Source organism: Neofelis nebulosa, chromosome 7 (assembly GCF_028018385.1).
Source record: "Neofelis nebulosa isolate mNeoNeb1 chromosome 7, mNeoNeb1.pri, whole genome shotgun sequence".
NCBI lineage: Eukaryota > Metazoa > Chordata > Mammalia > Carnivora > Felidae > Neofelis > Neofelis nebulosa.
In genome coordinates, this window is record NC_080788.1 from 109393816 (window position 1) to 109419789 (window position 25974).

The 25974-nt window shown below is 35.5% G+C and overlaps 1 protein-coding gene and 1 long non-coding RNA gene across 2 annotated transcripts in view; one reads left to right on the forward strand and one right to left on the reverse strand.

Annotated features, from left to right (window-relative positions):
- Nucleotides 1–22838, forward strand: part of HIF1A (hypoxia inducible factor 1 subunit alpha) — a 42109-nt gene extending 19271 nt beyond the window's left edge. Inside the window, exons 2-15 of the mRNA XM_058739251.1 lie at nt 961–1151; nt 1534–1679; nt 1763–1847; nt 5437–5549; nt 6165–6367; nt 10846–10952; nt 12083–12230; nt 14214–14434; nt 15344–15630; nt 16874–16996; nt 17126–17553; nt 19969–20077; nt 20920–21046; nt 21521–22838. Coding sequence (XP_058595234.1) covers nt 961–1151; nt 1534–1679; nt 1763–1847; nt 5437–5549; nt 6165–6367; nt 10846–10952; nt 12083–12230; nt 14214–14434; nt 15344–15630; nt 16874–16996; nt 17126–17553; nt 19969–20077; nt 20920–21046; nt 21521–21672 — 2440 coding nt within the window. The 3' untranslated portion in view covers nt 21673–22838. The remainder of the gene's footprint in view (nt 1–960; nt 1152–1533; nt 1680–1762; nt 1848–5436; nt 5550–6164; nt 6368–10845; nt 10953–12082; nt 12231–14213; nt 14435–15343; nt 15631–16873; nt 16997–17125; nt 17554–19968; nt 20078–20919; nt 21047–21520) is intronic.
- Nucleotides 1–25939, reverse strand: LOC131517319 (uncharacterized). Its single transcript, XR_009264519.1, has 2 exons — nt 25439–25939; nt 1–1180 (listed from the first exon to the last, which is right to left on the reverse strand). It is a non-coding gene; the product is annotated as an uncharacterized LOC131517319 (long non-coding RNA).
- Nucleotides 25940–25974: the final 35 nt, after the last annotated feature.

Sequence of the window (25974 nt, forward strand, 5' to 3'; positions counted from 1 at the left end):
TACGGGGTAGCATTTGGCACATAGTAGGTTTTAATAAACAACAGCTCTTAAAGAAGCTAAGGACAGAACCAGGGTTAGCCTTGTTTACCTCCTCCAGCTGGGTCAGGAGGAATAGATGTTTCTACACAGTCAAGCAAAGGAAGGTGAATGTCTCTGCTTAGGAAAATCTTTCTGACTTTATTCTTGGAAAAGTTCCCTAAAGATACATCCTTGTTTTGACACCTTTGTTAATGTTTATTAACCTGTTTCTTTCAGTTCTTAGTATTGTGTCACATCTTTTTTTTTTTCTTCTATACTCCTGCCTTTATTTGGTACTTGTGCCAGTAAAGAAAAGGGGCTGCTAAAGAGGCTGCTAAGGGAATAAGCAACCTGAAAATGGTAACTTCTTACAGCTGCTAATATAGATTTCTTTAGCTTATAGTCACTATTGCTCATGTGGTAGGGTAGAAGAAGTTGGGAAAATATCAGAGTCCAAAGAAACAAGTCAAAAATCAGTTTGTAGCTGTAACTGTTCTGCCTGCTTAACAACTCCTGTTTTCAAGTTAATATGTACAGCTTTAGTTTCTTTAGACTTAATGGTGCTTTCTTTATGTTGAAACTACTTCTGAATGGCTATGAGGGTGCACATACACAGGCTACTTTTAAGACTTTGGCTGAAACAAAATATCCTCTCTAATTTGATATGCCAGGAAGGAAATACCTGTTTCAGACAGGTTTAAAGCTCCATCTTGGACTTCTTTGTTAGAGTTCCCTATGTCTTCAGTAATCCAGAAATTTGTGTATCTGTCTCCTACATTCTTACTTTACACATTCATGTAATAGACCAATCTCTATATAATTACATGGCATCTTCACATTGTTTTATGGAAAGCAGAAAAATGTAAAATTAGTTTTATCGAAGCAAAGGCAAGCTAACTTATATAAATTTTCTTTTTCTGTCCTCCTTTTTTTGCTCAATAGGATAAGTTCTGAACGTCGAAAAGAAAAGTCTAGAGATGCAGCGAGATCTCGGCGAAGTAAAGAGTCTGAAGTTTTCTATGAACTTGCTCATCAGTTGCCACTTCCCCATAATGTGAGCTCGCATCTCGATAAGGCTTCTGTTATGAGGCTCACCATCAGCTATTTGCGTGTGAGGAAACTTCTGGATGCTGGTGAGTCGTTTTACAGGGGCGTAATGAGCCTAAAAATTAGAAATTAGAAGTAATTAGAAGGTGGTCATACTCTCTGTCCTTTAATGTAATTTTTATTACCTGCTTTTAAAGCTTCAGTAAGGAATTTTTAGGATACTGGCCTTTCCCCCCCTCTTTCTCTTTTGCCCCACCTTGCTACCAGTCTTCCTTTTAATAACATGACCCTTCTTTTCAATGGTTTACTTGCCATGTTACTTTAAAAATAATCATTAAAAGCAACTGGCAAGTCTAATTTTAGTTTTTAAATAAAGTATCTGGGGAAAACTTTATACAACTACCTAAATATTGCTGTCATTTAAGTATAACTTTTAATTCCTTTTCCTTTTCTTGTGTCATTTTTTAGGTGATTTAGATATTGAAGATGAAATGAAGGCACAGATGAATTGCTTTTATTTGAAAGCCTTGGATGGTTTTGTTATGGTTCTCACAGATGATGGTGACATGATCTACATTTCTGATAATGTGAACAAGTACATGGGATTAACTCAGGTAAAATACCCACGTATTAAGAGCACTTCTAATTTTTTTTTTGATTTTATGATACAGATCTAATTTTTTTAATGTTTTTACAGTTTGAACTAACTGGACACAGTGTGTTTGATTTTACTCATCCATGTGACCATGAAGAAATGAGAGAAATGCTTACACATAGAAATGGTAAGAGGAAAAGTCTGTTGTTTGATTTAATCTGGCAGGTGGTTTTACCTAATAAAATACTGTTACTAATTTAAAAATTCTGCTATTGTACTAACCGAAGGCTCAAAACATCATTTCATGTTTAATAAAATGTTATTCTGTTCTTTGTTAAATCTTTGTTACTCTATTTTTTAGAAATTTCATAAAAATACCTTAATTTTTAAATCTCACTGAATTCTATAAATAATTATATAGATAATAATACTACATAAAATGAAAAAGTCAAGACCCAAAGAGGTCAGTTTATAACATACAACTTTTAGGCAAGGGGAAGTCATAATAAATAATAAGATAGTTGTTATACTTGAGGTACCAGTTTATGTTCAAGCTTTCTCAAGGACCAGGGTAAAGAAAAGAGAAAGTTCACCAGATTTTTTAAAAGCCTAATTGTTTATTTGACTTCAGGATGTTCACAGTAATTTGAGACTATGTAGTAAGATCATAAAGTATTATATTATTGAATGCCCTCACATTAGCAGCAACAAAAAAGACCCACTAAGACCTCTTAACTCTCAGGCTTGAGGGTTTTTCTTTTCTCTCTTCTCTTCTCTTCTCTTCTCTTCTCTTCTCTTCTCTTCTCTTCTCTTCTCTTCTCTTCTCTTCTCTTCTCTTCTCTTTTCTTTTCTTTTCTATGTCTATGTATTTTGAGAGAGACAGACCATGAGCTGGGGAGGTGCAGAGAGAGAGACGGAGAGGGAGAATTCCAAGCAGGCTTCATGCTGTCAGTGCACAGCCCAATGAGGGGCTTGATCTCACGAACCCTGAGATCATGGCATGAGCCAAAATCAAGAGTCAGATACTTAACTGACTGAGCCACCATATGCCCCTAGGATTGAATTGTTCAAAATAAGTCTTCAAAGATTTTGGAAAATACCTCTTGAATTACAAAAGCTTAATTAGTCTCTCCACCTGTACCTTTTTAAGGCACAAAGTATACTGATAATTTATAGTCACCACAATGAAAATTTGTCATTATGCTCTGTAGCTGTCTTTTGCAGCTCTCTAATTTAAGTGTATAAGTTTGTTTGCTTTTGTATTAAACAGCCTCAAGTTCATAGCACTTTTTGAATATTTTTTATGTTTTTCAATCTCCTTTCATTTATGATAATAGTTAACCTCTATTGAGAGATTACTCTGTGCCAGAACACTGTTCTCTGCATATTATATGCTTTAATGCCTTTTTTCTTCACAACACCCTGTGAAGTTACTGTTACTATTTCTATTTTACTGAGGAAACTAAGGCACAGAATTATTTGGAAACTTACCCAAGATTACTTGGTTAGTAAATGGCACAGTATAGGTTAAACTCAGGTAGTTGGGCTCATTAGTACTTTGGAGATCTTTCATGTTCAACAACTCTCAGTACTTTCTGTGGCTACTTTTGACCCTTTCAGTAGGAGCCTTCTCCTGTTTTTTTTAATTTAATACTTGGTGTTCACTGTGAACTTGGGAAAACAAATATGATTTTTAGAATTCTGTATAAAGGAAGAGTAAATACACTTCACACAGGGACCTAAGTGGGCTGTCAATTAGTTTAGTATAGGACTTCTAGTGTTTAGACTTTGAAGTTTAAACACTGAAGTTTGGATGCTCAGTTCTTCCCTTGGGCTATGAATGGATGGATATGAGGAAATTTTTTGATTGGGCAATGATGCTAATGCTTTATTCTAAATCAAATATATTCCACATAATATAGTTTAAATGTATGTTTTTGAACAAATGTTTTTTTTTTTTTTTAAACAAATGGCTTTTTAAAGCACATGAACTTTTTGAAAATCATTCCTAATGTAATGAATGTTTGATGTTTTGTTGGGAAACAGATATGCACTTTTCACTTTTAGAAAAAGGGTTTGCTGCAATGCGTCACATATTAATGTTATGCTAAGAACCAGTGGTGTGTTTATACAACATAGTTCTATTATTTTTTTCATTTAAATTCTAAAATGATGACTTAGAGTTCACTAAATTATTATAAAATATGATTTATTTTTAGAGGTCTGAAAATTTAGTTCTTTTAAAATGTTTTTTTTTTTTCCATTAGGAAAATGATAGTACCTTGGTTTTTAAATTAATCTTCCTGTCCCAATTCAAAGGCTTTGGGTTTCCAAAGGTCAGTACAATTCAAGCTTAGATTACGAAGGACTGAAAATCCTCAAAGAATTTACAAGTAGATCTCTGTTGGCATCACAACCACAACACAGCTCTGTACCACCACTGAGACCAGTGTGGTTCTTGTGGCATCTTTTTAAAATCCATTCCCAAACACTGTGAGGGAGGGCAAATTGAATCCTGATTTGACTAAACCCAAATAACTTATATCAGCACCAAGACTGCCCCTTTGCCTAATTCCACTAGCATGGAATTAGAACTCTTCTAGAAGAGTCCGGTGTTTCTACCTAAGTAAGCCTAAATTTAAACTATCTTATTTCTTTTCTACTTGACACCTTTTTTCAATATACTAGCCTTAAAATCTCCAGATCCTTTTTTTATTTCCCTCCTCCCCACTTATCAGTTTTCTAGTTTCTATCAGTTTTCTATCAGTTTTCAAGTTTTTTCTAGTTCTTTATATGTCATTTGTCACCCTTCTTTTCACTTCTCTTTTAAACTGTCCAGCCTGATTACCATCATTGTATTTTAATTCTAATACATCATATATATATTGCTTCTAGATTAATGTACTGTAAGTTCCTGACTGTGCTTCCCATCTCAGAATTTTTTAGAAGCTCCATGTTGTATATTTAAAGCTGAACTCCTAATTAGGGCATCCAAGGCCCTCCAGTTACAGCCTTAATCTTCCCTTTCTAACTATCTCATTACGCTTCTGCAAGTACTTTATATTGCAGCAACCTGATCTATCTACTAGCATCTATCTATTCCCCGAACATGTGTTCTTTTTCCCCACCTCTGTGCTTTTCATTATTTTTCTTTTCACCATGTTTTAGTTATATAAGGGTTGGAATGGGAATAAATAGACCTAAATTTATTTCACTCTAATTTTGCTTTGAAAAGTCATTCAATATTTTGGTTTTTTCCTCTAATAACAAAGTAGAAATAACGTCATGCCTGCTTTACAGGAAGATTTAAGGAAACGTCAGATATATAAAAATGTTACCTGCTTTGAAAAGAAAGTTGATATTTTAAAAGTTCTGTAAATACATGGAGCGTTTATTATAGATTGAGCTAACACATTTAGCAAAGGTTTGGAGGAGTTCACTGAAGTTCTTTTTTGGGGGGGGTGTGCTTATTACACGGATACAGCAATTAAACGGGTACACTTAATAAGGCAGATTCCTACATTTGTATTTCTTTGTAATTTTGCCAGCTTTACTGGCTTCAGTGTCAAATAGCTAACTGTTATTTGCAATCAGGGAATCGCTGGAACTGTGAACCCCAGTTACTGATTCGAGCATATTAATCCTTTGGATGTGTTTGAGTATGAATCACTGTTTATGCTGAGACTTTTAATTGAATAGTACCTAGGTGCTACTCTTACTAAAACAAATTTAAATATTTAATTATGTTTTTAAATTTTATTTCCTGCTTTTATTAGGCCTTGTGAAGAAGGGTAAAGAGCAGAATACACAGCGAAGCTTTTTTCTCAGAATGAAGTGTACCCTAACTAGCCGAGGGAGAACCATGAACATAAAGTCAGCAACGTGGAAAGTAAGTAAAAATGATTTCTAAGTGGTGATGCACTTGGTTTATAGATAAATTCATACATCTTAACACTGCTAATATTTAAGATAGCATTAGAATTGTGAGGGGAAACGTACAGTTGTTCATTGGCATTTGCAGACTTACCATCCCAAATTGTAGTAATTTGCCATTTTGAGGCATGAACTTATGTGAATTGTGATACTGGTATACCAATCTAACTTAATCAGCTGGTTTTTCCAACCCACCCAGTGTTTGAATCTTGATAGAAATTAATTTTCTATTCATTTTTGTTTCATTTCTTTGCTCAGTGTTGAAATAATCATCAAAGCAAGAAATAATAAAAATAATAAATCAAACTGCCACTATGACTAAATGAATGAAAAATCAGCCCAGATTTGTATGAAGAGAGTATTTTAAAGAGTAATTTAAGGTGCCTGAGTCATGAGTGGTGTCACAGGGGAAACATTTATTGATTTCAAAGATAGGGTTAATCCATGAATGACAGTAAATTTTATCAAAGCTTACTTGCCATGTCACACTTCAGCTATTTATCTCTGTGGTTTTTTTTTTAACTAGCATTTTATATTTTTTAAAGAATTGCTTTGTTTTCTTTGTACACAGGTACTTCACTGCACAGGCCATATTCATGTCTACGATACCAATAGTAACCAATCTCAGTGTGGGTATAAGAAACCACCCATGACGTGCTTGGTGCTGATTTGTGAACCCATTCCTCATCCATCAAATATTGAAATTCCTTTAGATAGCAAGACTTTTCTGAGTCGTCATAGTCTGGATATGAAATTTTCTTATTGTGATGAAAGGTAAATGCTATACAAACTATAACATGAAAGTTTTAATTAGTCCATGGCAAAGACAGATAATGCATAATTTGAGGAAGAATAGGTTACTTTTGGTTATGGACAAGAAAGGAAAGTGTTTGATCATCTCCTCACCCTACATATTGCCCATGATTTCTATTGCCATTTCCCTTTATGTTCATAACTATTTTTAATTGCCAATTTGATATTTTTATTTGGATATTTTTCTATATTAATAAAATATTTCTGTAACTGAACTGTACTACTATTGCCCCAAAACATCAACCTCAGAAATTGCTTTTCCTTTTATAATGCCTAGCATGGTTAGTATATCACTATAGTATATCATGGTTAGCATACGACTCCTACAAATATTTGGAAGTCATCCTTAACTTTTCTTTTACCTTCATTATGTATACCCAGTCGGTCTCTAAATCTTACAGATTTACTGTCTAAATACATTTCTTGATCCATTTGTTCCTTTCCACCCTTGCTTTCCTGCCACTGAATTCTTCAGCTCATTACCTTTGGCTTAAATTGTTGCCATAATCTCCTAAACTGTCTCTTTGCCCACAGATTTTTGCCCTCTAGTCTCTCATCCAGGATCCCAAAAAGTGGACTTCCTAATGTGAAAATCAGATCTTTACACAGAAAAAACTCTGGTTTATAAAAATATTAGAGGAGGGCAGGAGATTTTTCTTTATCAAAAGAAAAATGTGCATTTTGAAAAGCTGAAAGAAAAATAGACCTTGACAATAAAACCCAAACTTTGCTTAGCATGGCCAACAAAGATATTTATGATCTGGCCTCTGCCCACTTGTCTAAATAAGGAAGAGAGGGTGTGACCCCCGCCCCCAACACCCTACAGCTAGAGAGCACCATGTGCTCATTTGCTGTCTTAGCGCCTTTACATATATTTTCCCATTCTGCAGTGAGGTTTTCTTCAACTCCTAACATGTATTTACCTTTCAGGAGCCATCTAGATACTCCTTTGGGAAGCCTTCCTTGTTCCTTCAGGACACTATACTATTCTTGTGCATATGTCTGTCATAACATTTCTTCTACTCTTGTAATTATTTACTTGTCTCACTTTTTACTATAAGACTATAACATCATAGCTGAAGGCATAGATTATGTAGCCAGACTACTAAATCCTGATTCTGTTGCCTATATCCAAGTGATCTTGGGCCCATTAGTTCTTTTTGAGCATCAGTTTCTTCATCTTTTGTAACACCTACTTAACGTAGGGTCATCTTAAAGATTGTATGAGGGAACCAATTTTAAGCACTTAGTCATAATGTAAAGTAGGTAGAAATCCCCACCATAGTGGACAAGGAAATGTGACAGATCTCTGGCTTTAGAATCACATAATCCTGGATTCAGTCCTGGCTTGCAGCTCTGATACTACAGTGTGGTCTTGGTATTGAAACTTAACTCTTTCAGGGGCGCCTGGGTGGCTCAGTTGGTTAAGCGGCCGGCTTCGGCTCTGGTCATGATTTCATGGTCCATGAGTTTGAGCCCCGCGTCGGGCTCTGTGCTGACAGCTCAGAGCCTGGAGCCTGTTTCAGATTCTGTGTCTCCCTCTCTCTGACCCTCCCCGGTTCATACTCTGTCTCTGTCTCAAAAATAAATAAACATTAAAAAATTTTTTTTTTTTTTAAAAACTCTTTCAAATTTTACTATCCTTACAATAAGGGTAGTATTTCAAAAGGTTGTTGTCAGAATTGAAGGAGTTTGTTGAGTGCCTTGCACACGTAATAAATGCTTCACCACTGGTGACAAGCATTTTATGGTGTTTATTGCCATTAATCATGTGAATATATGATAGAACAGAGATACCCATCCCTTTTTGAGGAATTATTTTTTATCTTTTGAACTCAGTAGCAAGGTATAGAGATAGGCTGGGGAGAATGGAATGTAGTGGAGCTAGAATGAGAATTGAGGAAGGGAGTGACATTTCTCTCAGGTCCTATCAGAAAACTGGCAAAATGATCATGACAGAGGAGTAAAGACTGCCAACTTAGAGATCAGCCAAGTGAGGTTTTAAGTTTGACTGGGAGATTGTTATTTTCTGGTTAGAGCTCTTTACAGAAACTTCTCACATCTAAAACCCCTAATAACTGAGATCTAGAAAAATTTTTGCCCAATTTTGAGAAAATCTAACCTACCCAAAACTTACGGCATTCAAAATATGTCACAAATGCTTATTATTTACTGTACTAATTTCTGCTTATAGTTAATCTGCACATTTGAGCATCTACAATGTTCATGGCAAAGTAGAAATGAAGAGTAACAGTTCTTGGTCTCAGGACACTTACAATGAATGAATAATACGCTGCATTGTTGCTTTAGATCACAGGTTTCCTAGTACATTAAAAACACATTATGATCAAATTTCCTGGATCACTCTCCTTTTTGGTACAGAATATAAGCTATATAATTCTCTAAAGTTAAATAAAATTGACTTTCTAGGAAAGCATTCTGTTTATATTTTAACATCTTGCATCCCTTAATGATAGATGTACCTCAACTCTGAGAAGCACTGATTGACATCTAATTAAATCAGAGCTTCTTAACATGATAATAAAAGACCCCCATTAATCTGCTTTACATCTCTAGCCTCATCTCTTCTCACCTGCCCCCACTAACCACATGAAAGTCTTTCTCATTTATACACGGTCAAGCATTGTCTTCTCTCCGTCTTTGCTTCTGGTATACCTTCTTCCTGAAAGGGTTTTGCCGCTCACCCAACCATTTCTTCTTGTTGATAAGGGTGGTTCCTCTGATTCCTGCAACAGATTACCATCATTACACTTACCACATTATTTCATTAGTAGTATGGTAAGTGTTCCAGAAGATTAGCTACACGTTGAGTTTTGACCTTGCATTTTCACACCTAGAACAATGCCAGGCATACTTAGCATATAAAGATTTATTCTTTTGTTAGGTTTATTTATTTATTTATTTTGAGAGACAGAGTACAAACAGGGGAGGGGTAGACAGAGAGACACAGAATCCAAAGCATTCTTCGTGCTGTCAGTGTAGAGCCCAATGTGGGCTTTGAACTCATGAACCGTGAGATCATGACCTGACCTGACTGGAATCAAGAGCCTGATGCTTCAACCCACTGAGCCACAGAGGTGCCCCAGGCATATAAAGATTTAAATAATGGAAGTTTTTTTAATCCCACGGGAATTTTGTTTAAAAGTAACCAATATAAGATGAATTAAAGTTATTTTTAAAGCATAATTTAAAGATTTAAATTTTAATTTAAAATTTAATTTAAAATTTAAATTTTTTACTTAACAGACCATTTTTAAAAAATACTAGTTTCCTTTGTAATGCTGCCACCTAGTGCAGATGTGTTTAGAGATACCTCTTTGTAAAGAAGTCTGGATTTTAGCTTTGGTTTAGTTTTTGTTTTTTGTGTTTTTTTTACAAACCTCTTTCTATTTGTAATTATTTTGGAATAAACTGTATGGCAGATCTTGCCTTAAAGTGTGACAACACAAACTCTTACTTTTATACATTTCTTAGAAGGATATCTTTCTTGTGTGTTTTTTGTAGTTTTTTTTTTTTTTTTGGACACAGTACATTAAGTAACTTTTGCTTACAACTCAGAAAGTCCTGAGAAATTAAAAAGTTTAACTCAGGTTTTGCTCCTAGAAAAAAGAGAATATTTGTGTTTAGTGTGGTGTTAAGAAGACAGCTTTCTCTTTCACATGAAATGGGTTCCGTTTCTGACTGGTTACACAGAGTAGTAAGATCTAATCTATGTCCTAAAAGAACTTTCAGGAAACCAAAAGGGGTTTAGACTAGATTACTTTCTAGTCCATTTTCAGTTTGATATCATTGTTTCATCTAAAATGAATTCCTATAATTTTATATTATTTAAAAAACTAAGTTACAAGAGCATCTTCTAAAACAAACATAATGTGTATCTCTTTACTTCCATTTAGTGTAGATATTCTTTGGTTGGTGATACTAAAATTGTGTAGTAGATATTGATTGAAGCCTTGCCTAAGGGCACTGTTAAATAAAGAATCTGGTTTGTACACATTCAATACAAAAAGAATCTGGTTTTATGGTAAACTAATGTTATGGATTTAATCTTGTATTTCAAGTTAAATGTCAGTGATTACCATTACAACTTTTACCATTTTATTTAGCAGTACTTGCTATCTACTTATGAATCCCCTTATTACCAAAAGTAAGTACAGTAAAACATGATGACAATATGTAATGAGTTTGGGTGAAACGGATAAACGGGTTAAGTAGCAAGATGTGAATCCAGAGGATTTAAAGAACATGCATGGTGCCGTATTTAGTAACTGTAGAGTTACCAAAAGTGAGATGTAAACTTCTTAGCAGAGAAGGATGCTCTTAGTTTTGAAAATTCACTTGTCCATGAGATTAATTCATATCAGTTACTTTAAAGAAGCAAAATTTCTCTTTCTCTTCTTACATTTTTTACTTAACAGAATTACTGAATTGATGGGATATGAGCCAGAGGAACTTTTGGGCCGCTCGATATATGAATATTACCACGCTTTGGACTCTGACCATCTGACCAAAACTCATCATGACAGTAAGTACAATGGAAAAACTATATAGATTTTCTAATTATGTAATTCTTCAGTCTCCTTACTGTTTGGCCATATATCTAACTTTTTGGTTAAAATTAATCAGTCTTCCTAGACTAAATATCTTAATAGAACTCTTCATAAGGGATGTCAACCATTAAATCTATGTTTTGTATTTGTTGTAACTGATACTAGTTAAAGTAGAATCATTTACTAATATATAAAACTAACCTGGCATTTTTAATACAAAGACTAAAAAATGTCATGGAATATTATAGCATCATTTTCAGAATTCACATTGAAGTATTTAGATCAGTCGTTAGCACATGAAAGGCACTTAGAAAATAATTATTGAGTGACTTAGTGAATGTGAAGGCAATCAATGTCATGTACAAGTGGTAACAAGTACACTTGACATAAGATACTCGTGAATGTTATTTGAAGATCCCATAGTAAGACTTTCGAATCTCACTTGCTTATTTAATCTGTACCTAAACATGACTTCCCAATGTGATCGGGGATACCTGAATGTCGCTGAGTTAGAATGATTAGCCTTGAATTACAAAATGAGCGCAAGTCAGCAGTCAGGACCCCAAGACTCAAGATAATGTCATCATTACTTTTTATCTGGTACTTGCTCCCAAATTAGCAATTGATGAAGTTTGCCTAAATTGCCAAGATTTCAGCATGATACCAGTTGAGATTCAAATATGCGAGCACAGCTATTTGAAGCATTGCTAATTCTCTGGAAACCTCAGTAGAAATGTAAGGAAATGTAGCAGTGCCACTTGCTCAAATGTGCTCTGTAGAATCAAGATTATTCATTGTCTAGTCTTTTTGATACTTTCAACATATAAGTCATTAAAGGAATTAGTCACTGCTGTCCCTCATTCCTGGCTTTCATTTTATTTAAAGTGAAGATTGGCAGGAAAGGAGTTTATTTTAGGGGTTAGAAGAATGAACTGTATATTTTTGGCTATGCTGGGGCTTTTTCTCTGTCACTTTAAACAATTATAACTGATTCTATTAAAATAAACATCTCTTTTCTAAAATAATCAACATTCAGCATCCATTTATTTGATTGAAAATTAGAAGTTATTTTCTCTGCATGACTGTTTTTCCTTTTCACTCCTAGTGTTTACTAAAGGCCAAGTCACCACAGGACAGTACAGGATGCTTGCCAAAAGAGGTGGATATGTCTGGGTTGAAACTCAAGCGACCGTCATATATAACACTAAGAACTCTCAACCACAGTGCATTGTATGTGTAAATTACGTTGTGAGGTAAGCCTGAAAAGTAAATATTTTGGGGGAGCAAGTAATAACCTTTTTGGATATTTTGTTCTTTTATATAAAGGGAGATAAGATGATAAAATGTTAACTGAATTTTATTTTCACATTTCCACCTAATTACGGTTTTCAGTACTTAGACCTGAGTGTCCAGGCCTGCTATTCTGCAATGATTGTACTATTACCAGTACCCATCTATTCACATTCTTTTCACTCCCATTTTTAAAAAGACCTTAAAAAAATACCATATCCCCTATTGGGTTAGTTTGCTCTAGTCCTATTTCTGTCAGCATATACTATCTCAAATAGCTATGTTATTTTTGTAGGAAGAACCCTGGCCTTGGAATAGGGAGCTTTGTGTCATAGCTCTTTCACTTACTAGCTGCATGACCTTGGGAAGTTCTTATTACTTTGAATTTCACCCATATAGGAGAGATGATATTTATCTCCTCAATATTCTGAGGATATTTAATCCTCAGAAATGAGGATTAAATGAAATTCTATGTGAGATTACCATAAAAGGCTGTATAATATAGTGCATGGCTCTTGTGTATTCAAGAACTCTTCTTTTAGTTGACTGGCTTGTGAATATTATGGATATCATAAACTGGCCTTCCATTTGATCTGCTTCAGCAGGTGACTACTCCCTTCTAGTCCATCTTCCACATTACCACCATGCTGAGTTTTCTTGCATGGATGTCTGAGCATCTCCTTTTCCTTAGAATTGTTTTAAAGATGCTTTATCACCCCCGAGATAAACCCTTGCTTAACTTACATAGCATCATTTCTTGTCATTTTCTATACTCTTCGTGCTTTCGTTGATTCCACCTACCCTCTTTCTAAAATCTGTGACTACCTCTCTTGGTAAGACTTTGGTCACTTGTCTTAATTTTTGCCACTTCTGACACCATCCTTCAATGTTTTTTATTTTTTTTTTTAATTTTTAATTTTAGAGTGTCCAATTGGGGGAGAGGGGCAGAGGGAGAGAGAGAATCTTAAGCAGACTCCACACTCAGTGCAGAGGCTGACTCAGGGCAGAATCCTATGACCCTCGGATCATGACCTGAGCTGAAATCAAGAGTTGGACGCTCAACTGACTGAGCCACCCAGGCGCCCATCCTTTAATGTTTTAATATTAGTGTCAAAGAGTTCTTTTATGACTTTCCCATTAAATTACCCACTTGGAATGTCCTTCTTTTGCCCCTGTCCCATCTGCCTAACAAACCCTACTTGAGCCGAAGTTTCAGCTTGTTGGCTGTGAAGCACACCTTCTCTATTCTAGCAGTTACCATTTTGTATTTTAATTGTTTGCACATCTACATTGCACTTCTGAGGACAAGGGTTAGGTATTTTAAACTTTGTATCCTTGGTTTATTTCACTTAGTAAACACCTAAATGTTTGTGATTAAAGGAACAATAAAAACTTACATTTAAGCCAAACACATGGATCTGTTGTTAATCATCCCTCTTCCACTCTATCCTGTAGGTGTTATCACCGTATCATTTTCTTACCACCAAGGAAAATATGGCACCTGCCTTAGGCCTTGGTCATTTATCTATATGTCTTTATATTCTAGGGCCATCCTTAGGTCATGCCTCATACATCAGTCCCAAAGAGTTCTTCTGTGCCAGTTTCATTACATGTGAATCCTCACAAAAATTGTTTAGATGTGTTGGTGCCCTTCATGTACTTGACTATTCCATTTCTTTGTCACCATCACTCTTCCCAAAGGGATAGCTGAAGTTTCTTAATTTAGTCAAATATTTAAACTATCTTATACTATGAATTTTTATAGGTCTTTATTTCATTGGCATTTTAAACCCTGAATGTGAGCAAGTATGCATGAACTATGAGGTTAAAGCATCTTAAAATATTCCTTTTCATAAAGCAGTATTTTAAGAGACAAGGTTGTTTCAGAGACCCCCTGCATTGTGTCAGTGCTCAGTTAAGAATTACTAATCTCTCTTTTTTGACAGTGGTATTATTCAGCACGACTTGATTTTCTCCCTTCAACAAACAGAATGTGTCCTCAAACCAGTTGAATCTTCAGATATGAAAATGACTCAGCTGTTCACCAAAGTTGAATCAGAAGACACAAGTAGTCTGTTTGATAAACTTAAGAAGGAACCTGATGCTTTAACTTTGCTGGCCCCAGCTGCTGGAGACACAATCATATCTTTAGATTTCGGCAGCAATGGTGGGTCTTTAGTTATTGTGTTGATTGCCTAAACTATGTCTATTGCTGTAAGCCCATTTTAACTGAACTTGGACATTTTTTGTTGGTAATCATTTGGATGTTGTAGTCATATAATTTGTTTTTCAAAGTCTTCAAAGTATTTGCTTAAATATTTTTGCCTCTGTAATTTCTCAGCACTCCTGCTTCTGTCATATTATTGGAAATTGTGCTTCAAAGGGTGCTTAGGTATTTCTTCTTCCCACTTTAATGTTTCTCAACCACCCTGCTATTTCTGTATTTCCCACTGCCCTATTTTCTCCACAATTGAGCAGAGTTCTATTGCAATAGGCATAGTTCACTAAAGGATAAATCACCAGTCATACCATAATATCAGACATTGAAAATGAAAACTGTAATTTCAAAGTTAGTTAAATTTTAATGAATAAAAGGTGTGAAAGGGTTGGAATTGCAGAGTTGGTTATTTTTTTTGTTTTTAATATTTATTTTGAGGGAGAGAGCACGTGTAAGTGGGGGAGGGGCAGAGAGAAAGAGAGTGAGAATTCCAAGCAGGCTCTGCACTGTCCACAGGGAGCCCACCCAACTCAGGCTCAGTGCCACAGAACTGTGAGTTCATGACCTGAGCCACAATCAAGAGTTGGAAGCTTAACCAGCTGAGCCACCCGGGTGCCCTTGTGGGGGATCCTTGTGGGGGATTTTATGCTATAAATATAGTAGGAGCTGTCAATAGTAGATTGGAAAGATAATTCAGATTTAGAGTTGTACCATAAGATCTGTAAACTTTCTGATGAAGGAAAATTTAGCAACATTTTTGTTTGAGTGAATTAGACGTGTTGTAAAAGGGGGCTTGCATTTCTGTATATATTAAAATATAGATATTCTTTAAATTGACTAATAATTTTTTACCTATAGACACAGAAACTGATGACCAGCAACTTGAGGAAGTTCCATTGTATAATGATGTAATGCTTCCCTCATCCAATGAAAAATTACAGAACATAAATTTGGCAATGTCTCCATTACCTGCTTCTGAAACTCCAAAGCCACTTCGAAGTAGTGCTGACCCTGCACTCAATCAAGAAGTTGTACTAAAATTAGAGCCAAATCCAGAGTCACTGGAACTTTCTTTTACTATGCCCCAGATTCAAGATCAGCCAGCTAGTCCTTCTGATGGAAGCACTAGACAGAGTTCACCTGAGGTAGGTGTCATAATAAAAGAAGAGCATAACTTTCATACTTTAATGTTCAGGAATGTATTTACAAAATGAGTACCAAAAAAGTTTTGAATTTAGTCATTGATAGAGAATAATGTCTGTGCCTATAATAGCTCCAAGCCCATACATACTACTCATTGTGTTGGAGAATTGTCAAGTAGCAAAAACCTTACTTTAGCAAAGCTTAAAAAGGGAAGGGCTAATTGCTGAATTTTGTCCAATTTCCATTACTTGAAATTCTGGGTAAATTTAACATGAAAATACCAAGTCTTACACAGAGCAAATACTTGGTAACTATTTTTTATTCAAGTTCTGTCTTGATAATAGTTTTTCTATAAACACAAAGAAAATAGTCTTTAAGGGCTAGGCTGAGGCCAAGCCTAACGATGTCACATGGGGCTCTATTTCTAAATCTAGAATGATTAAATTTTGATTCAGTACAGCTTCCTATATCTAAAGATAGCTCAGGAGTAGCACAACTCAGACTTGAATATTCCGACTTGGTGAGGCACAAATAAGCCTTAATAAATGGTGAATAAGTTTACATTAAATATTTATCAATTCAAACTGGCAGGCTAAGAGGAGATTTGACATCTCATAGCCTTCGGGAAAATATACTCTGTGCTTTGGTGGCTCACCTTCCCCAGCATAAAAATCTATTGATTCATTTTGTTTTTTATCAGACAAAGGTAAATCTAACAAAAATGATAAAATGAGGGAAGCAAAAGTTTATGCTTAAATTATGTAGCTTTGGTTTTCTGGTTATAATCCTTGCTCAGAACTCCCAAAATCGTACTACATATGTTAAGGTGAATGCAAGTAAAACAACTTAAGTCTCTACCCTACTTCATCCCAGGGTAGATGTGAGATTTTTAGGTAGATCACCACAGTAGCGTGGCCTCTCAGTACAAAGGTAGAGTCCAGTGAATAGTAAGTATATCATATCTAATTATTGGCCAATTAGGTACCATGTGGGCGTTGAATTATTAAATGAATTCTCCTAGAAGCAGATCAATACCTTTTAGTCCTAATTTCATAAATGATGTTACACAGAAATGCATGTGTTGGCAAAATTAGTTACAAGGGTAAGTTCAAAAGTTTAACTTCCCTCTAGTTAGATAAAATGTGATAGAAGAGATGGACTTTGTTGGTTTAAGAATTCTAACAACTAGCAAAATATGTGCAGGTTTCCTCAGGGAAAAGTAAACCCATTGAATTCCTTTTACAGCCTACCAGTCCCAGTGAATATTGTTTTGATGTGGATAGTGATATGGTTAATGAATTTAAGCTGGAATTGGTAGAGAAACTTTTTGCTGAAGACACAGAAGCCAAGAATCCATTTTCCACCCAGGTATATAAACTTGCTTATTATATTTTCTGTTAAACTTTATTAATTGTTAGTTGGAAGTGACTTTGGGTTTAACTTGTTTTTCTTTTATAAGATGTGGCCATTGAAAAACATGTATTTTTTGCTTTAAAGGACACTGATTTAGACTTGGAGATGTTAGCTCCTTACATCCCAATGGATGATGACTTCCAGTTACGTTCCTTTGATCAGTTGTCGCCACTGGAAAGCAGTTCTACAAGCCCTCAAAGCGTGGGCACAATTACAGTATTCCAGCCGGCTCAGATGCAGGAGGAACCTCCTGTTACCACTACCAGTACCACTGCCACCACTGATGAATTAAAAACAGTGACAAAAGATGGTATAGAAGACATTAAAATACTGATTGCATCTCCATCTCCTACCCATGTACCCAAAGTAACTACTGGTGCCACAACATCACTGTATGGTGATACTGGAAGTCGGACAGCCTCACCAAACAGAGCAGGAAAAGGAGTCATAGAACAGACAGAAAAATCTCATCCAAGAAGCCCTAATGTGTTATCTGTCACTTTGAGTCAAAGGTAATTATATACAACATTAAAGTTATAGTTGATTTATTATTTTTGAGAAAGTAGGTGTGGCAATAACTTATTTCTAAGCATAGAAAACTTTCTGGTAATATGTTTTTGACATACAAATTCTGGACTTAAAACAAGCACTCAAATTAAACTTGTGTATTTGTTTTCTTGAAGATAACCTTAGCACCTATCTAAATGTAGGAGGTAGGAGGATCTTCTAGTACTTCTAAAAATTAAATGCAGCCAGTAAGTTCAGTAAATGTGCAAAAATTGGCCGTTTTTTGCAGTTGTTTAAATCAGACTAGTTAACTCTCCCCACTGTTTCTCTCTTTGAGCTATTTTAAAGCTTACCTGAATAAAAGACCTTCCAACGTAAGGGTATTTCCAATTCCCCATTTCACATTGAGCCTGATGATCTTCAATCCTCAGTATTCAACATAGGTATTTATAAGCCTCCTTTTAAAATTTATGTATAATTGTGCTTTTTTTCCATTACATTTTTATAGAACATTAGCTAGACTATAGGTTTAAGAGCTACAACAGGAATCTGAACATGATTTATGATATTGCTTTTGTGGAGTTAGTTTGAACAAATACCTGTACACTACCCAAATTTTAAGTTATAATTTCTGTATATAATTTGTAGCGGGATTTGACATTTTAAATTTGAGGCTGTAATCAAAGGAAGCAAGTTTTAGCTAGTCAGAGAGGCAGTTTGTAGAGGAAAGAAACAATTTCTGTTGTGCCTACACTGAACCAGATAACAACAGCAAGGAAAAAGCACTGCCATAACAAGAGTCTATGACTTTTCTTCTCCTGCCTTTCATCACTGTTTTGAACTAGAATGCTAGGAGAAACCTTTTCCCAGAACTAAGAAAAGATCTTGGGGCTTTAGATTAACAAGGAAGCGTTTATATTACTTTATAAATTAGTACGTCACCAAATGACTATAGGCTCTGACCTTTAAGGCAGTGACAGTCTCTTAAACATTTCATTGTATTAATATTTGGTCACTAAATGGCTATTAGAAGATGAGTGAATATAGTAATAGAATTGGCTATGACCTATAATTTACAGTTTACTATTAGCTACAGAGGACTATGGGATATTCCGTTTTCTGAACAACTGTGTGCTTGTCAAAACCGAAGTCTAACATCTAGTCACTTTTTTTCACATTAGTATCAAAATAGTATGCACTAAATACTTGCAGAACTGTACGAACGCTTTTTCTTTATGACCTAATTGCAAAATCAACATGTTGCACTAAACCAGATGACTTACAGCTTTAGAGCAAAGATTAAAGATAACCCATTAAGAAGTGCCTGGGTGGCTCAGTTGGTTAAGTGTTCAACTCTTGATTTTGGCTTGGGTTGTGATCTCAGGGTCATGGGATTGAGCCTTGCATCAAGCTGCATGCTGAGTGGGGGGTTGGAGCCTGCTTCAGATTCTCCCTCTCTCCCTCTTCCCCTTAGCCCCCCTTACACGTGCTGATAAATCATTAGAAGTGCTACTACTAAGATGATATTTATATGATAGATTGCACTGTACTTCATAAAGATAATATATTTCTATAGGAATTTAAAAACCTGCCTATCTATAATAATGAAGGTTTTACAGAATTTTTTAAAATACAAAACAAAACTGCATGTAGGAGAGCAGTTTGAATAATGTATCACTCATGGCATTTTCAACTATATGGAACAGAGCAAGAAGCTGTTGTGATTGTGTATGGGCTGGGGGGAGGAGTTCTTGAAAAGACAAAATAGATAACAGAATTCATGTGCCTGATACATAAAACAGTTCTTTACTACTTAATATTAATTTTAAATGGAGATAGTTCAGGTTTGACAACCAGATCAATACTGAGGGCAAAGTGGCTTAGTGGGAAGATTACTGGGAGGGGAATTGGTATCAGGAGATCTAGAAGGCACTTCCATATCTGCAACTAACCAGGTAATTTGCTCCAAGTCCCATTGCTAACAAGCCTCAGGTTTCTCATTTATAAAATGGGTGTTTTATACCTCTTGGAGATTGGTGTGAGACTAAAATGAACTAATGAACATGCAATGTTTTATAAACTAAAAACGCCATAGGAATGTGAAGTTACTCTTATAATAGTCCCAGGAATATTTGTACTGGCTGGAATGGAAAAGCCAGTATTTAACTTTAATCTACAAAAATGTCAACTTAGTTCTGTTCAGATCTATTTTATAAATAGGTAAATGCATATTTTAAGAAATTTTCTTTTAAAAACTGAGCTTTGACTTCAGATGGTAAACTTTAGTAATCAGAAAAATTCTCTTACATATTAACATTATATTCCTTAATGTTGGAAAACAGGCATCATTTATTTTGCTCAAAAAAAGTTAGTTGGGTATTTTAAAAATAGTAAAGCAACTATGTGTTTTTTTTCCCCAGAACTACCATTCCTGAAGAAGAACTAAATCCAAAGATACTAGCTTTGCAGAATGCTCAGAGAAAGCGAAAAATAGAACATGACGGTTCACTTTTTCAAGCAGTAGGAATTGTAAGTGTGAGAATATGTTTCTTTTTCTGTTGTATAGAAGCTAATGTGCTGTATACAATGTGAGTCAATATATAGGTGATTTCTCATTTCTTCCATATACGAAAGTTATATATTCAGAGGTTAAACATTGTTTCTTTCACTTGGTATAAAAGACTATTTCATAAAAATACATTTAAATGAGGGTATCTGGGTGGCTCAGTTGGTTAAGCATCGGACTTCAGCTCAGGTCATGATCTCACAGTTTGAGTTCCAAGCCCCGCATCAGGCTCTTTGCTATCAGCACAGAGCCTGCTTTGGATCCTCTGTCTCCCTCTCTCTCAGCGCCTCCCCATCTCTCTCTCTCTCTCTCTCTCTCTCTCTCTCTCTCTCTCTCTCTCTGTCTCTGTCTCCCTCTCTCTCCAAAATGAAACATTAAAAAAAATACATTTAATGACTACATTCTCATTGTAAAAATTCCAAACAAAGCAGATGTATTTTAAGTAAAAAGTGAATTTCTCCCCTCATTCTAACCTCAGTGTCACCACCAGTCTTGTTCTCTTCCCTTACAGTTACTTTTCCTTCTTACCTCCAAAAAAACAGTAGTTAAAGTTAAGTTAGTGCTGGTATAATTCATACTGATATTTTCAGACTATATTTACTGGAAAGCATTTACAGAAACAGTTGCCATAATGAGTGGCAAATGACTTTATCCATAGTAGTATTAAGAGAAAGAATTAAAAATAATTTAGAACCATATTTAAGAAATTTGCCTATGTACGGTTATTAATCTGCTTTTACAAAGTAAGTTTCTGCTTTTACAAAATTTCAACATAGTAAAATTGAAATAACTGTGCTGTTTTTAGGGAACATTATTACAGCAGCCAGATGATCGTGCAACTACTACATCACTTTCTTGGAAACGCGTAAAAGGATGCAAATCTAGTGAGCAGAATGGAATGGAGCAAAAGACAATTATTTTAATACCCTCTGGTTAGTTTATTCTTTCTACCCTTGAACATCCCACAGAGAATTAAAATGTATGAAAGTTTTTTATTTAGAAGCTTTACTTTCAAAGTGATTTTCATTCTTTAGCATCATTAAAAACTAAGGTAGCATTTTATCCACTGGTGGTGAATACAGGAATAGCTATTCAAGATGGAACTTTTAATTTATCTTTGTGTGCCATCAATATTCAATAGAAGCTAAAACTGGTACATTTGTATGCCTTTTTCAGAATTGATTTATCACTTCTTTGTGCCATCATTGTATCCTTTAAACACTTCTGACATAGCACCAGTAACACTTTATTCCACTTGCTTTTTCACATAGTTGTGGTTTTGCCCTGTAGACTAGAAACCCAGAGCTTATTTGCTTTAGTTTTCTGCAATACCTATAGCACAGTGAGTGTTCAGTAATATTCATTGACTAGGTGAATGAATACTTAGGTATGTCTTTGTTTTTCAGATTTAGCATGTAGACTGCTGGGGCAATCAATGGATGAGAGTGGATTACCACAACTGACCAGTTATGATTGTGAAGTTAATGCTCCTGTACAAGGCAGCAGAAACCTACTGCAGGGTGAAGAATTACTCAGAGCTTTGGATCAAGTTAACTGAGCTTTTTCATAATCTCATTCCTTTTTTTGGACACTGGTGGCTCATTACCTAAAGCAGTCTATTTATATTTTCTATATCTAATTTTAGAAGCCTGGCTACAATACTGCACAAACTTGGTTAGTTCAATCTTGATCCCCTTTCTACTTCATTTACATTAATGCTCTTTTTTAGTACGTTCTTTAATGCCAGATCACAGACAGCACGTCTTCACAGTTCCTTGGTATTTAAACCATTACATTGCAGTAGCGTCATTTTTAAAATGCACCTTTTTATTTATTTATTTTGGGCTAGGGAGTTTGTCCCTTATCGAATTATTTTTAATAAGATGCCAATATAATTTTTGTAAGAAGGCAGTAACCTTTCATCATGATCAGTTTGAAAAATTCTTACTCCATTTTTTCACATTTTACATACACAATAATGATTTGCCAGCAGTACATGGTAGCCACAATTGCACAATATATTTTCTTAAAAAAATACCAGCAGTTACTCATGCAATATATTCTGCATTTATAAAACTAGTTTTTAAGAAGAAATTTTTTTTGGCCTATGAAATTGTTAAACCTGGAACATGACATTGTTAATCATATAATAATGATTCTTAAATGCTTGTATGGTTTATTATTTAAATGGGTAAAGCCATTTACATGATAAAGAAAGATATGCATATATCTGGAAGGTATGTGACATTTATTTGGATAAAATTCTCAATTCAGAGAAATGATCTGATGTTTCTGTAGTCACTTTGCCAGCTCAAAAGAAAACAATACCCTATCTGTAGTTGTGGAAGTTTATGCTAATATTGTGTAAATGATATTAAACCTAAATGTTCTGCCCACCCTGTTGGTATAAAGATATTTTGAGCAGATTGTGAACAAGAAAAAAAATCATGCTTTGTTAGCAAAATTGCCTAGTGTGTTAATTTGCTCAAAATTTGATGTTTGGTTTTATGCACTTTGTCGCTATTAACATCCTTCTGTTTTCATATAGATTTCAATAATTGAGTAATTTTAGAAGCATTATTTTAGAAATATATAGTTGTCAGTAAACATCTTGTTTTTCTATGTGCATTGTACAAATTTTTCATTCCTTTTGCTTTTTGTGGTTGGATCTAACACTAACTGTATTGTTTTGTTACATCAAATAAACATCTTCTGTGGACCAGGCCCCCTTTGGTCAGCTTTTATATTAAAAATTTTGTTTCAATGCCTCCAACTCATAAAATTGATTACCAGCAGTTATCTTATGAAAATTAAATTGCCAGTGATTGTTTCTACATTTATTTTATTGCCATCACTTAAATGTATACTGTGTCCGTAAATGTCCTATTAAGTAAAAGCAAACTGTAAGGTTCCACTGTAAAAAATACACTTTTAGAAAAGAAACTTGTCATTTATAAATTCATGAACCTATTAAAGTAAAGCAAATTTTAATGCTTTAATATGAATGGGATGAGTAAAGCAAATCCCAAATATTATAGTTACATAATGTTGTAAGGATGAGAAGTACCTCTAAAGATTTCTAATCTATTTCCATTTCACAGATGAAGAAATGTAGACCTCAAATGATAATCGATTTGTCCAAGTCTTCAAGGTAATAAATGGTATACCAAAGATTTACACTTAGGTTTTCTCTTAGTATGAAACTAGAACAAACCTTGCATGTTTTTTTAAATCAGAACTATATATTTTATATTTTTTAAATAACTTAATTCATTTTTTTCTGTATGTTTTTATGGAATTGCTATATTTCTTTCTGATTATAAAAGTAATATTCTCGCTGTAAAAAAAATTTTTTGCACATAAAGATGAAAAATCACCATGAGCCTCTGCACCTAGAAGTAACAGCAAATTATTTTTATGGACAAATTACAAAGGCAGTGGCCAGAGCCTTAGGTCCTGTAGCCTGAGGTTACAAGAACCAAAATATCTTGAACAAAATGAACTAAGTCTAGATCTTATCTTAGACTGAACAAAATGTTATTACAGCGGCATGCAAATTTGGGAACAAAAATTTATAATTCGAAGACTCCAAGATTTTGGGGGCACATGCATACTTCACTGTAAATACTATGACCCAAAGTAGTTTTGCATTTCATTACAGATAGTATAGAGGTGGTATTTTAGAATAAAATAGTTGCTTAGTATTTTCAGGTCAAAAACCCAAAAATTATGCTTATTTTGGTAGCAGAATTAGCTTTAGTCGAAAGCTAGAAGTTTATGTGTAGTTTTCAAATATTAATAAGTGGTCAGGTTATGTAATGACCAGGAGTCAGAAAATGACTTGTAAGAGCAGTGATTTAGAAGAGAAAGCCACTTTAACAGACAGTAGAACTGGAAGAAAGTAAGTACCCACCTTTTGGTCATTCAGGAAACAACCCCCATGGAGTGCTTGAAGCTGCTGGAAATAGAAGAACCAGCCCGCCCTTCCCAGCTTTGTGCCCTCTCTCTCAGACTGTCACTTACTTCGTTATAATGCCTTTCTCTGAAGTATAACCCTACCCTAGCAACTAGAATTCTATAATAGCTCTTCTGTCCTCCCGATGGATGCGTATACTTTCCACTTTTCTGGTGCTGCTGTGAATGAATGACCACAGTGTTATTTTACTTACCTGAAGAAAGTATGGCAAAGGAGTTTAGTGTATTTTGTTCTTTTGTGCTCACCATTAACTTTGGAACTAAAAAGGGTCCTACAGAGAGCTTACCACAACTAAGTACAATGGCTTTTAGATGAGTTAAAATGAATCTAAACATCTATTAGGTCCTATATGCTAGACTTTGTGCTAGGATGTTATCTCACAGTCTTCAAAAAACACTTCTGAATTAATATTTATATCATTTTGTAGATACGAAAACATTCTTGAGACCTAGCCTAAGGATCAGAGCATTTGAGGTGGCCATCAGTGACTCCATAGCTCATGGTGCTAAACACCAGGGAGGGTACTAGCCAGTTGGGTAGCAGTAGAGCATGCCCTTTACCCTATTAACTGTTTAAACAGCAAACAAGAGAAAGCAATGGGGTGAAGGTAATGAAATCATAGGGGATGTGCTAAGAGGAATGGCAAGACAAACGGAAATGAGTTAAGTGGTGTTCTAAAGTGCTATCGAGAATTTTGAGTTTGAACTAGAGATTCAGGTGTCTGGTGATGGAGATATTAACAGGTAAATGAGATGATGTATGGAAAGCCCGTTAATGAACTATAAAAGATTACATCAGTGTATGGCATGGTCCTCCTAGAGCTGTCTGACTTAATGGCATTATACACGTTTAAGTTTGTATAACTTTGCAACTACCTTTCCAAATAGCAATTTTCCCCTACAACCTTTAAAACAGAAGTGCCCTTAAAGTTACTGGCTGTGCAGAAATTTAAACATTTAGATTCTAGAAGTTCAGATTTCTAATGTAGCAACGTCAAAAAAAAGTTGCAAAGAATATGTAATCTTTTTTTTAACAATGGGCTTTTGGTTAAATAAAACCTTTGCAAACATGTTGCCAACTGAAACCAACAACAGTGTAAAGAAAAAAAATCTTACTCAGGTGTTTTTTAGGTCTGCTGCTAACCACTTTACTCGTATTTCATCCCTTAAAATAGCGCTGAACCTGTTGTCCCAGATCGTTTTACAGATCGTTGTTTGATCTGTAGAATTTGATACAAAATAGTCTCCCTGTAATATTAAGCTACGTCTTACCACAAACCCTCCTATCAATACCTTCTGGAGCTTTTTTGTGTTCACACCTTTTAGAGGTTTGGACATAATTTTCTTACCTGTAGTGGACGGTTTTATCCAAGACGCTGCCCAGACACCCGATCTCCTCGTACTATTTAATTTCCTTTATTCCCTTGTCTCGGATCCATCCCGGGACGGAGAGGAAAGACAGGTGCCTGAGAGCAGCAGTGATCAGACAGCCCCCTCAGCGGGGAAAATAACAAGGATGCGGAGGGGACCGACCACCCCTAATGTCCGTGGTGCCGCTGGTACTACATGATGAGGATGCGAGACGCAAGCCGCCCGGAGAAACTTCCCCAAACCCCGCCCGCCGCGCTGCAGGCCACGCCCCGGTACGTGCTCGGGCGCAGCACAGCAGCCCCGGCCCCCGCCCTCCACCCCAGGCCCGGTCCGCTCCGTGGGGCGGGTGCTCCCAGCCCGGGCCTACGTGTAAGATCTCACGTGGGAGGCTCGGCCCCACCCGGCCTGCTGCGGCGCGGGGTGGGGCGGGTTCTCGAGGGGTCAGCGCTGCTCTTTATCTTCCGTGACTTGTCCAATTCTGATGCCTGGCGCTTTCCCGATTTTTTGGGGGGGA